The sequence below is a fragment of the Rhinolophus sinicus genome, linkage group LG03 (assembly GCF_036562045.2).
Source record: "Rhinolophus sinicus isolate RSC01 linkage group LG03, ASM3656204v1, whole genome shotgun sequence".
NCBI classification, from domain to species: Eukaryota; Metazoa; Chordata; class Mammalia; order Chiroptera; family Rhinolophidae; genus Rhinolophus; species Rhinolophus sinicus.
In genome coordinates, this window is record NC_133753.1 from 31549995 (window position 1) to 31563595 (window position 13601).

General features: G+C 40.9%; 1 protein-coding gene across 6 annotated transcripts in view; it reads left to right on the forward strand.

Moving 5' to 3' along the window:
* ZBTB25 (zinc finger and BTB domain containing 25) overlaps nt 1-13601 on the forward strand; it is a 29252-nt gene that overhangs the window by 726 nt on the left and 14925 nt on the right. For 2 of the 6 annotated variants that reach the window (XM_074327368.1, XM_074327373.1), the window contains exons 1-2: nt 18-152; nt 691-983. The exons of 1 other annotated variant lie outside the window; for it this stretch is intronic. In XM_074327368.1, the coding sequence (XP_074183469.1) occupies nt 778-983 (206 nt within the window). In that variant the 5' untranslated portion in view covers nt 18-152; nt 691-777. 3 more of the 6 variants (XM_074327370.1, XM_074327369.1, XM_074327372.1) reach the window with 3 other exon arrangements.

Below are 13601 nucleotides of genomic sequence, written 5' to 3' on the forward strand. Positions count from 1 at the left end.
CACCCACTCCGCCGCTGGCTGCTAGGGGCACCCGCGGTCGCCTGTTTGTTGCAACAAGTTTCTGCGTCGGGCTCCGAGGAGGCTGGCGCAACCCGCACCGCGGGGGCCGGCGCGGCGGCGGCTTGACCACCCCTCTCGCTCCTCTCCCAAGGGTAGGCTTGGGACCTCCTCCTCCTGTTTGCACAGCTGGATGGGACTGGGCTCCTCCCGACTCCCCAAGGGCAGGATGCTGCTTTCCCACTCCGTCCAGATGTCAGACCCCTGCCCGGGAGGACCCAGCAGCTGGGCCCTCCCTCGCGGTACGTCCCCGGCGTTCTGGGGGCGCCGGCACTCTCACCCTGTCCCGTGCGGGGCCAGTCCGTTCAGGGTCGCCCATTCCCCGCGCTCCCCCACCCCGCCTTCCAAGGGCCTGTCCGCCTCCGGCCTTGAGTCACTTCCCCCGCCATGCCCCACCCCGCCTAACCCGTCTCCCCTCCCAGGCTCCCGCGGCTCAGCTTCCCTGGCCTTGCGCCCTCACCCCTCTCCCCGTGAACACGCGGCGCATCCTTCCCCACCCCCATCCCCGAACAGAGGAGGTGCCCATGCTTTTGCACACACCGGGGAAAGTCCCCGGGTCACGCGGTTTTGTGTGTGTGTGTATATGTGTGGAGCCTGTGACGCTCAGGTTCGTCTCCACGCTTCCGCCTACAGAGTCACGACTGGGAACGGTGGCGGAGGCGCCCCAAGCGCAAACCGACCCCCTTCTAGCCACCAGGGCGGGCGCGCACGTAAGCACGCATGCACGCATCCTCCGGCCCCCGCGCCCCTCGCTCCCCGGCTACCAGGCGCGCGGTCACGTGGGCCCACCGCGGGACGGCCGGCGCGGGAAGCCGCGCGAGAGCGGACCGCGGGGTGCGTGAGCCGGCGCCGCCGCGTGACGTTCGCGGCGCGGGAGCCGCCCCTCCCGCACGGAGGAGCCGGCCGGCCGCCGCGGCGGCGTCTGGGTAAGCGACGCGGCCCGGCACCTGTGGGCTGCTCCAGGCTCAGTCCCTCCCGCCGCGAGCCGCCTCGGGCGGCGGCGGCCTGCAGCTGCGCCGGTCGCGGACAGATGCAAGTAGCTGGGGAGGGGGTTGTTTTTGGTCCGTTTGACTTGTCAGTCAGGGCAAGGAGAAAAATGGCAACTGCGAGTGAATGCTGGGTCGAGGATGCCCAGAGCCGCCTTAGGCTGTCCGCACAAGGCGGTTGTCTGGACTTGATGCAGGCGGGTCCGCGCGCGGGGGCGCAGCAAAGGCATAGAGCCCTCCCTGTAGAAAGCCGGTTGCGACCCCGCGCGGGAAGCCCCCACTGGCGTGCGGCGTTTCCCGGGGGAGCCGCCCGGATCCCTCGCAAGTGGGCGGGTCTCCAGGTGCAGCCTGCGAGTCGTTGCGACCACTGCCCTCCCTCTCCCTCCCCACCTCCCATTTGTGATTACTTTGTTTCTAGAGCAGGAAATATCCCGCCCATCCCATAATTCATTTTTTTTTTCAGATTAATTTCATTCTAAGCATATCCAGTTTTTCTTTTTAAAGCTTGCGCCATCTATCACTGTTTTCCCTAGCACTCATTTAGAGAAATCAAGCTGTTCTCTAGCTGCTTAGGCAGCGCCTAGCTCTGTACCTGGAACTTGGCAGCCCCTAACATATTTCATAAATGAACGCCCGGTTCACCGCAAGGGATTAAATTTGGCATTTATTGTCTTGAGAATAAAGTCTTTTGGGCAAAGCTGTTCATTCCCACAAGGTTTTGTCAAGTGTGTAAAGTACACTTTGTAATCACAGATTTTTAAAGCTGAAAGGGGCCTTATAGAAAATCCAGTTCATCCCTCTTATTTTACACATGAGGACACCGGGCCTAAAGATCATGTAGCTGATGGAGGTCCTGCACCTCTTGAGTAATTGGACTCCAGGGTTCCAGATGCCTTGGTCGTTTTATTCTAGCACACGAGGAGTGCAGTGCCAGTTTAACCCACTCATTGTAGACTGTCCCCCAGAGGTGATTATACTTGGCTTGGTCCAGATTGTTGAGAAATCAGACTTGGCCAGTGTGTGATGGCTCTGGTATTTTAAGAAATGGGGTTGGCACTATTTCTAGGTGGAATAGACTGCCTCTGATGTACTTTGGAGCTCAACCCTCCTCCCCCTCCAATTCAGCCTATTCTCTGCAAGAATAACCAATATTTGCAGCATTGGTTGCTTCCTTAGGTTAAGGCATCAAAGTCCTCGTTAGCAATCTGGATACGTTTTAATTAACAGTAAATTATTAATCCATTATCACAAAGACATCAGCTCTTTAATAGGGAACAGAGCAATGATGGGATAGGACACGAAATTGATTAGTACTGCTGGCTGGGAGGTTATCAGGAAGCAGTGGAACATCACTGGGTGGTCAGCAAGAAAGGAGGGAGGGACCTCACATGACTAGCTACACCTTTTTGTTCAGCCCTGCCCTGAGTGTCTTATTTGGAGGTAGTGGAGATGGATTCTGCTCAGGTTTGGTCACTGTTTTATTAAGTACCTGCAGTGGCTAGCCATTTTCATAGAGGAGTGTTGGATATTTACCAAAAAGGATGTAGTATTGTCTCCATTATTACACACAAGGAAACAGGCTCAGAGATTTAGTTGGCTTCAATGATGCAGTCGTTTACAGTAGAATTCAGCCTAGATCATTTACCGTGTTTCCCAAAAAATAAGACCTAGCCGGACAATCAGCTCTAGTGCGTCGTTTGTAGCGAAAATTAATATAAGTAAGACCGGGTCTATATAATATAATATAAGAACGGGTCTTATATTAATTTTTGCTCCAAAAGATGCATCAGAGCTGATTGTCCAGCTAGGTCTTATTTTCGGGGAAACGGTATCTCCCAAGTCCAGTCTGGCTCTTTTGCACTATATCTCACCACCACTTCAAGCCAGGAAGGGGATGAGAGAATCGCCTGTGGCTGATTTATTGGCGCCTGTGGTTGCCCAGAGAAGCTGAGCAGGACTTTCAGCTGCCCTCTATGCCTTAGAAAGTGGAGCTGTGTGCTTCCACCCTATCTCCTGAGGGGAATGCGAAGGAGTCAGGCTGTCTAGCTGAGGAGGAGGGGCCCAAGTGCCTTGGCCATAAAATATCCTGGTGAGGGCTGTGCTGGGAAGTGTTGCATAATGCCCTCCTCACCACTGAACCAAAGTGATTTATTTACTATGGTCCAAAGATGGTGCTTGACCATCTTGTTAAAGAAAAACTTGTCCATTTTAGTAATGACGGCCAGAAAAGAGTTGGGGATTTTATATTATTGCAGTATTTTTTTTCTTGTTTTTAAAAAAGCAGTGCCGGTGCTCTTATCTTGATAAATTATAAAGTACTTCTATACCACTTCCTGTGCCCCCTTTCTGCTTATTTATTCCAAATTGCATGTGAACTTCAGTCTTGTCAGAGAAGAATGCTAAGAAAAATACTGTTCCAGTTTAGTGTTACGAGCATAGGCTATGGAGGCAGACCTAGGTTTTGACCACCACTTTATACCATTTATAGTTTACTAATTGCTAGGTTTTTTCCTCATCTGTAAAATGGAAATAAAAAGAACAAATGTAGTCACCGTGAGGATGAAAAGAAATAATGTACATAAAGCACTTAAGTAGCACAAGGCCTTGCATATAGTATTTACTCATTATAATAGTAGCTATCAATAATATCTGGAACAGTATTATTCCCTCTAGGATAGGAAAGATTGCTACTTGAACTTGCTTGTGGAAAGTGGAGAAGGAAGAAACAGTGTTTGAAGTAAACATCAGTTTCAGGATTATTAATTGAATTTAATAACACTTCTGCTTTCTCTTTGACAGTAGGATTTTCTTTCTCTTTTAATATTATCTGGAGAAACGGTGTTTATAGTGTTGTTAGTTATTTTTGAAATTCTAATTTCTTCCCTGGTTATAAATCAATAGACAATGACTTTTTGTTCTTTCTGAAAAACTCTAGACACTTTAAGCAAAGGGTTTCATTAGCTCATGTGGATAATGTGTTGTGGAACGTTCCATGCAAAGGAAATATTGGATCACCTATATTCAGAAGTTACGATCATTCTTGTTTGTACTGTATTCTAGGTCTGTACTAGTGTTATTGTTTTCCACCTTTCTCCTCCTTTTTGTGCCTATTCTTTCAGAAATGCAATCTTTATTCTTTTAGTAGACTAAGAAGAATATTTTCCTTTCCTTCACAGGGTTCTGATTTTTTAAGGTCCACCAGCAATTTGTACTCACCAGTGTTAGCGTTCTTGTTTGCCTGGTACTGTGGCTTTATCAGGCATCCCACATGTTGGTTAGATGAGGGTTAGAGATGCAGCAGGCTGGCTATATCTGCCAACAGGCAGGAGGCCCCAAACTGACGTTTCCCTGTTCCGTTAAAGGTTTCTAGAGCATAACTGCTCTTCCTGTATCATCTACCACATCTACTTCTTACCCTCTTCTCTAATATCCTCAGTGATTTTCATAAGCAGATGCCTAGAATTACTGCAGATTTTATTTACCTCAACCAATATTTTCAGATTTGGAATTTCCATATCATTTTCAGATATTGTGAAAGTAGGTGTAATGGAGTATGAGAATAAATACCTCTTTTTTCTAAATACTTTTTAAAAAGAAGTCTGAAAACGGTGTGTTCCTCCTCTGCCCCCAGTGCAAATCCTACTAGCTTGGGAGCACTTTTGTTTCTTAATCTGGCTAATTTTTTAGTTTAAAGTTACAATTAGAATTGTTGATGTTTGTTCTTTTAATATAATTGGTATAATTTCCACATTTTGAGCACTTCTTGTGAAATTGCTTCTTTTTCTCTAATTTTAGAGTGAAATATTCTCTGGAGTTTCTTTGGTCCCCTTTCCTTTTTTTTTTTTTTTTTAAATTTTATTGGTAAATATTGGGGGACAGTGTGTTTCTCCAGGAAGTTGTCCTTCAGTCCAGCTGTGGAGGGCGCAGCTCAGCCCAAGTCCAGTTGTGGTTCCCAATCCCCAGCAACCTTGTTGAGAGCTCGTGCTCTAACCAACTGAGCCATCCGGCCGCCCCTTTAGTCCCCTTTTCTAATGTGGTAGCTCTTACCTGAGGCATCTTAGACTCACCTGAGGAGCTTTTTAAAAAAGGTATCTGTGCTTCACCCCCAGCAATTCTGTTTGGGTTAATCTGGAGTAGGACTCAGGCATCACTGCAACTCTACATGGAAAGTTTTACAATAGTCATCAATAAGAGCCACTATTCCAGGATGAAATGATTTCTGTAAACACTCTTTCTCTAGGTTATAAAATGTTACACCTCCACAGTCATGTGAAAGTACCATTACAAAGTTAAAATCATTGTATAAAGTCTTTTATCATGTGGCATTTTGGATATTTCTGCTTTTACATTTGTATTTATAGCCATAAGTATCTCAGAAAAGCTGTACATATCCCTCTGCCAACTTTTCTGTCTCCTTGTCTTAATGATAATTAATAACTAAAGTCATAGGTGGTAGGAACCACGTAGAAAATATCTAAGACTGTTTTCCACAGAAACAGATGTCTTACTCCTTTAACTTATTTTTTAATTAAAGAGTCTTACAGGAAAAAAAAAATCATTACATCTTGAGAGAATGAAAAGCTTTGTATTCCAGGACATTGTTCTGGCTACCATGGGTCTGAGAGTCCAGTCTAACTAATACAATAGATGTTTTTTTAATAAATAAAAATCAAAGATGTTGAATACCAAGCTAACTTTGAATTAAACAAACATAGATACTGGTATGAAGCTGTTCTAGCTTACTTAGTTTGAACTAATCCAGAATTACTGCAATCTAGCAAGTAAACAGTTTTTGTAGTCTCTTAAATAGCAATGCTAACCCTATTATAATGTAAATACTACTTGATGGCAGATAAAGTATTTTAAGATGTAGTACTATTACAATTTGGCTCCAGTATTTGTAAGCATAATAAAATGATAAGTTATTTTTCTGCAACCTGTCTCATATCTTAAAATTTCCACCAACAATTTTCAAATGTAACTTTTAAGATCTTTCTGTATGCATAGGAAACTTTCGCTGTTCCACGTACTAGAGAAAATAAAAATGATGGTCAAAGAAATGATGAGCAAAGGCTATATAAAAAAGCCGAGCTAGTAATTTGCAAAATAGGTTGTATTATAAAATGTTGTCAGTAACTTTGTGATGGATTGGCTCTGTTGACCTGAGGTAAAATCTGGTTGTGCCTTAAAACATCAAATGTCTTTTATGCAAATAAGTTTGAATTAACTTATTATGTATATAAGTTTTGTTTTTTTAACAGATCTGAATTTGTTTCCTTTTACAAACTTGAAAAATTTACCCCCCTATTTGATTCAATATACAGAAAGTGCCAAAAAAAGTGTACACATTTTAAGACAGGAAAACTATTAAAATTGTAATACTCAATATATACCAATAACAGAAGATGAATACAAGTCATGTTTGACTTCTGCAGTTAGAAGAGTTGCTCAAAGTAGTTACCATCAGCGTCCAGACTCTTCTGATTACAGTGAACTGCTTGAGCAACGTTGACCAAGGTGTCCACTTGTATACATTTTTTTGGCACCCCTGGTATTTGTGAAATCTGCCATCAATATATATGTTGAAAGTATTAATAGATTGGGGTTTTGAAGAAAGGGCGCTGAGTTTAAAGTCAGACTTGAATCGAAGTACAACCAGCATCCTTTAATAGATAGATGTCTGACTTGGGTACCTTTCCTGCCTTCTCTGAGCCTATGGTACATCAACCATAAAACAGAACTAATACAGTATCTGTTCTATTACTGCATAGGCTCAAAAAAGGCAGTATGGGGCAAAGGTTCTTAAGTGTGGTCCAAGGATCCCGTGGAGTTTCCTGAAACCTTTTCATTGGGTCTACAAGGATCTTCTTTTTGCAGGGCCAAATTCTCTTAGTATACTTGAACCAAAACATGTAGCAACAGATTGAATGCAGAAGCAGAGAAAAGAACCCAGCTGTATTTTTTTAAATCCAGGTAATAAAGAGGATTGCAAAATACAAAGCAATGTCACCCGTCTCACTTTATATATATATATATATATATGAAAAAGAGTATTATTTGTTTTAATATGTAATGGGTTTGTTACTTTAAATAATTTTAAAAAATATTTCTTAATTTCTCATATGGTAAATATTAATAAACATAACCCACATAAAGAACAGCTTTTCAGTCCTAAATACTTTCTCTTAAGAGTGCAAATGGATCTTGAGACCAGAACTTTTTAGATCTGCTGATAAAGGGTAATGACTGAGTAATTCCTACTAGGATTTGAAATTTATAAAAATTTATAGTTTTATTGAGATAAAAAATACAAACTGGAAAAAAAGTTTTAAAAACTACAAGATGTCATTTGTGGGTGATAAAAAGCCAGCAGAAACTGGAATGAAGTCTACACTTGGAAGAAGGGAACAGCAGTGGATAAGTTTCCATTTTTATGGCTTTTATCCTGAGAGAAGGCCCCAGTTGGTGACATGAGGGGATGGCTAAAACTGGGATAATAACCTGTAATCTTACTTGCTTGAAGAAAAGAGGACAAAGTTCAGAGTGACCACACAGCTGGAAAATAAGGAGGAAAATCCTAGAAAGGATGTGGTGGTTGTGGGGGGATGGGGTAAATACTGTGTATAAACTCAGCTTAAATCTCTTGCCAATTCCTAAACTTAGACATGTTTTGAACAGCCTTCAAACAGCACACCTAACACCAAAAAATCTGAACCGTAAGGGAGGCAAAACTTGGAGTAAAAGTCCATCCAAGTTAATTGAAAAACAACACACACAAAAAAATCAGTACTCTTTGGAAGGATATTACAGAATCTAGAGTCTTTACTATAGTAATCACAATGGCTAGGATATTACCTAAAATAACTAAACATATGAAGAAACAGTAAACTATCCCTTTAATGAAATTGACCCGAAGATGACCCAGAGGCTGGATTTGGCAGACAATATTTAAAGCGGCTGTTATAATTATACTCATAAAACAAAATAAGGTTGTAATGTGTTAACAAATAGGAAATCTCAACAGATAAATAGAAACTAAAAATAGGGATGAAAATTTCAGACCTGAAAAATATATCTGAAAAAATTCATTGAATAGGTTTAATAGATTAGAAATGATGGAGTCCATGAACTTGAAGGTAGACGAACAGAAATCTCATCTGAAGCAGAAAGAGAAATAAATTAGTATATGAAAGTTCTCTACAAACTTCAATGCTCTGTACTGGCATCAAGAATTATTACTCTAGGTTTCTTTAAAGTCTAAACTCACTTCTTCCCTCTGCATACTAATTTCTAGTTTGTAAACCAATGCCATCTAAAAGAAGAGACTTGAATTCTGTCTCCTCACCTGCACCATCTGCTTTCCCTTGTCAGAAAAAGAAATCCCCTTTTTCTCCATGGCTAACTGCTACACTTTTGTTTGCATTCCTTCTGGCTTCTAGAGATCCACTGCTCTTTAGCCTGAAAGTTGTCTTCAATCTGCAGCATCCTCAATGACCTCCCCTTTATGGCCTCTGCTTTCTAACATCCCCTTGCAGTCAGATATTTTGCTCTACCTGTTTCCCCAAACTTCAGAGATCACCAGAAACCTTGGTCACCACACTTGGGGTTGTTGTAATAGGCCTCATCGCCATGTTTCTCTGCAGCATTTTCCATCATTGCCATCTCCTCCTGCCAAAGTTCCCACCTTTCCTTCACCTCCCTTATCTTCCCACAATGACAATATATTTTCTTATTTGTTCTCTTTTATTATCTTTTCTGTGTTTTTCAAGGATTCCTTATTCTTAGCTTTTTTCCCTTTTACTTAATAGTCCTATTCACTCCTGGTAACTTTAGCCTTGTCATTTCAGAGGACCACCTCTCCCTGTCTAGCCCTACTTTCTAAAGCCCCAGTCCAGCACATTGTCTCCATTGATCACTAAACATTCCTACTTAGATGTCCTACAGTGAACACCTTGAACTCATTGTGTCCAAAATGAAATTTGTCTCTTATCAAGCCAGTTTCTATGCTTCTCTGGCATTCTGGGAGCCTGCCTTTATGTCATCACCTAGCACATGGCAGTTACTCTGCAAATATTACCTGAAAGAATAAACAAAGTCTTCTAGTTACACAAGCTGGAGTTCTGAGACTCATCTTTGACTTGATCTCTGGCTGACCACATCCAATCTGCTGCCGTCATGTCAGTCAGTTTTACGTCTGGTGTATCTTCTTGCATTTATTTGCACTGCCATTACTTGGATATTGCAGTAGGCTCCTTGCTGGTCTTTATTTCTCCATCCCTAACCCTTGCTAATCTTTTTTATGTATTGCTACTAGACCAGTCTTGACTCAAGCCTAATGATGGTGATGATAATGATGACTAGTTTTTATTGAATATGAGGTCTGACAACTAAGTTCGCGGACTCATCCTAGAAAAAGTGCTACATATCTCATTGCTGAATATCACTATGGTCACCTTTGAAGTGCTACCCTTGGGAAGCTATGCACTGATGCCAGTGCCTAGTTCACCCTTCAAAGCAATTTTGGAACTTTTTCTGGAATGGCCATCAGAGCTGTTGTTGTATTACTCTTGATGTCCTGAATGTCATCAAAATGTCTTCCTTTCAATACTTCCTCTATCTTTGGGTGAAGAAAAAAGTCATTGTGGGCCAGATCAGGTGAGTAGGGAGGGTGTTCCAATACAGTTATTTGTTTACTGGCTAAAAACTCCCTTACACACAGTGCCATGTGAGCTGGTGCATTGTTGTGATGCAAGAGACATGAATTGTTGGTGAAAACTTCAGCTCGTTTTTGTCTTAACTTTTTTACGCAGCCTTTTTAGCACTTCCAAATAGTAAATTTGGTTAACTGTTTGTCCAGTTGGTACGAATTCATAATCCCGCTGATACCGTGTTTCCTCGAAAATAATACCTAGCCAATCAGCTTTAATGTGTCTTTTGGAGGAAAAATGAATATAAGACCCGGTATTATATCATTATATTATATATTATTTTATATTCATTTTTGCCCCAAAAGACGCATTAGAGCTTGTCTGGCTGGGTCTTATTTTTGGGGAAACAGTATCAAAAAAAAGGTTAGAAACATCGTTTTGACTCTTGATTTGGACTGACAGAACTTTTTTGGTCATGGAGAATTGGCTGACTTCCATTGTGCACTTTTATGCTTTGTTTCAGGGTCATATTGGTACACCCATGTTTCATCATCAGTGATAACATGGCCCAAAACATCATCTTGCCTCTCCAAAAGGTCTTGGCAAATTTCGATTCTCCTTTGTTTTTGTTTATCGGTGAGCTCCTTTGGGACCATTTTTGCACACACCTTTCTCATGCGAAGATTTTCAGTTAATATTTTTCTAATTGTTTCTCTATCGATGTTTACTTTGTCTGCTATGCTTCTCACAGTCAGCCGATGATTTTGCTGCATAATTCAATGAATTTTTGCATCAGTTCTGCTTGTTACTGGCCACCATGACCTCGCTTCATCAGTGACACATTCTCTCCCTTCAGAAAAACATTTAATCCATTTGTACAATGCTGTTTTCTTTATGGCATTATCCCCATAAACTTGGACTAACATGTCCCTGATTTCACTTCCACTCTTGCCAAGTTTAACAAGAAATTTAATGTTTGTTTGTTGCTGTAATTCAAGCTCAGACATTTTCGTGATGGCACACAAAAACATGCAAGAACAATAATGAACGTCACTATTGCAAGACAATGCCACACGTTGACACGAACACAGCTGTGAGACACTGATATACTAAGGTTATGAAACCTTACCGAGCTGTTTGTACAGTGCTGCCAATGTAAACACATGATGACAAGTTCGTGAACTTAATTGTCAGAGCTCATACTTACGATGGGCCCCACTATTCCTAAGTACTTACATGTATCATCTTATTAAATCTATATAATAACCCGTGAGATAGACTGTAGTTGTTCATATTGTATAAGTGAAACGGAGGCCCAGAGTTGTATCTTGTCAAGATCACACAACTAAATGGCAGAGCTGGAATTTTAATCCACGCTGTCCAATTCCAAAGTTCAAGCTTTAACTACAATGCTGTTTTCCCTCCCACAGAAAACGTCTTAACATAGTTCTCTATTTCAGACACAACTGGAGTAACTTTTTTTTTTTTAAGATTTATTTATTTATAATATTGCTCTTTAAAAAAAAAAAAAGATTTTATCGGGGGAGGGGAACAGGACTTTATTGGGGAACAGGGTGTACTTCCAGGCCTTTTTTCCAAGTCAAGTTGTCCTTTCAGTCTTAGTTGTGGAGGGCGTAGCTCAGCTCCAGGACCAGTTCCTGTTTCTAGTTGCAGGGGGCACAGCCCACCATCCCTTGCGGGACTTGAATCGGCAACCTTGTGGTTGAGAGGATGCACTCCAACCAACTGAGTCATCCTGGAGCTCAGGGGCAGCTCAGCTCAAGGTGCCCTGTTCAATCTTAGTTGCAGGGGGCGCTGCCCACCATCCCTTGCGGGACTCGAGGAGTTGAACTGGCAACCTTGTGGTTGAGAGCCCACTGGCCCATGTGGGAATCGAACCTGCAGCCTTTGGAGTTAGGAGCATGGAGCTCTAACCGCCTGAGTCACCGGGCCGGCTCCCAACTGGAGTAACTTAATTTTACATTCAGTACCTTCTGTGAGCTGCCCCTATCTCTTGTTATTTACTTTTGTTTTTTCTGTGCCAAACTGAATTCTTCAGTTTTCGATGTATTCATACCCTCTCTGTAATTTTACTCATTCTATTTTTTTCTGCCTGCAGTGCTATGTTCACCTGTCTATTCATCTAAATCTAGTTCAAATGGCTTATTTTCCATTTGGTCATCTGTTACTTATCTCCTCAAAGCATGTTTTCCAAATTACTCTTATGGCACATGTCACTTCATGTTGTAATTACTGTTTATTAGTCTGTAATCTTGATTGCATCATCTATAATTTTTTTCTGTCCCTATGCCTTGTACAATGTGTGCTTTCAAATATTTTTCCTTTAATAAAATTCTCTTCAAAAATATTTTTTCAATAAGTGAATTGGCTTTTTAGTGTGCCATTTTCATTTCCACATGGTTCAACAGTTCATTATACTAAATATATATATATGTATTATATATAATATACATATATATTATATATAATATACATACATATTGTATATATACATATAACATATAAATGAAGAACTGGTGAAAACGTTTGTGATCTGAGAGGTTTTTTTGGAGACAATTTTTAAGGCTAGTTTAAGATATTTCAATGTGAACCATTTCATTGAATCTAAGACATGTTTTTCACGTACTGAAACCTCCAATATAGAGTTTATTTATTTTTTTTAGTCTACCTATAAATTGGTGGTGTTTTAGAATCGGAAATGGTGGTAAACACAATAGTGGCTTTTGGTAAATGGCCTTTTGGAACAAAACCCACAATTTGGATTTTGTTTATATTCTTAGAGGTAGGCTCAAGTCTCTGTAGGTTTTATCTTGTTATTTCTTATTTCATTGCTACTTAAAGGCTTTTAAAATGAGATGGTAAGGGGTGAGAATTTTTCTTGTTTAATTGGTAAAGAATGGGGGAAACTTATGTTTGAATATAAGTTGGATTTTTTAAAGTAATGTGTGAATGTAAAATTAAGCAATTGCAGGATTCCTAAAGTGCAGTATTATTTATATAAAATTTTAAAACATGCAAAACAGTACCATACCTTCTTAAGGGATGTATACATATACAGTAAGATTGTAACGATATACAGGGGAGTCATAAACACCAAATTCAGGATGGCGGTTACTTTTGGGTTTTTTTGTTTGTTTATTCCATTTCTATTTTATTGTAAAATACACATAGTATAAAATTTCTCATTTTGGCCATTTTAAAGTGTACAACTCAGTGGGAGTTAGTACATTCCCAATGTTGTGCAACCATCACCACTCTCTAGCTCCAGAACGGTTTTTTTGGTTTTTTTTCAATTACAGTTGACATACAATATATTAGTTTCAGGTGTACAGCATAGTGGTTAAACACATAACTTATGAAGTGATCACCCCGATAAATCTAGTACCCACCTGGCACCTACATAATTATTAACAATATTATTATTTAATTCCTTATGCTTTACATTCCCATTACTATTTTGTAACTACCAATTTGTATTTCTTAATCCCTTCCCCCAACACCCCTCCCAGCTGGCAACCATCAAAATGTTCTCTGTATCTATGAGTTTCTGTTTTTTTGTTTACTTTGTTCATTAGATTCCACATATAAGTGAAATCGTGGCATTTGTCTTTCTGACTTACTCCACTCAGTACAATACCCTCTAGGTCCTTCCGTGTTGTGGCAGATGGCAGTTTTCATTCCTTTTCATGGCTGAGTAATATTCCATTGTACATATATACCTCCTCTTCTTTATCCACTCATCCACTGATGGACACCCAGGTTGCCTCTATATCTTGGCTACTGTAAACAACGCTGCAATGAACATATTGATGCAAAAGTCCCTTCAAAGTAGCATTTTGGGTTTCTTTGGATAAATACCTAAAGGTGGGATTAAGGGGTCCTTCTTTGT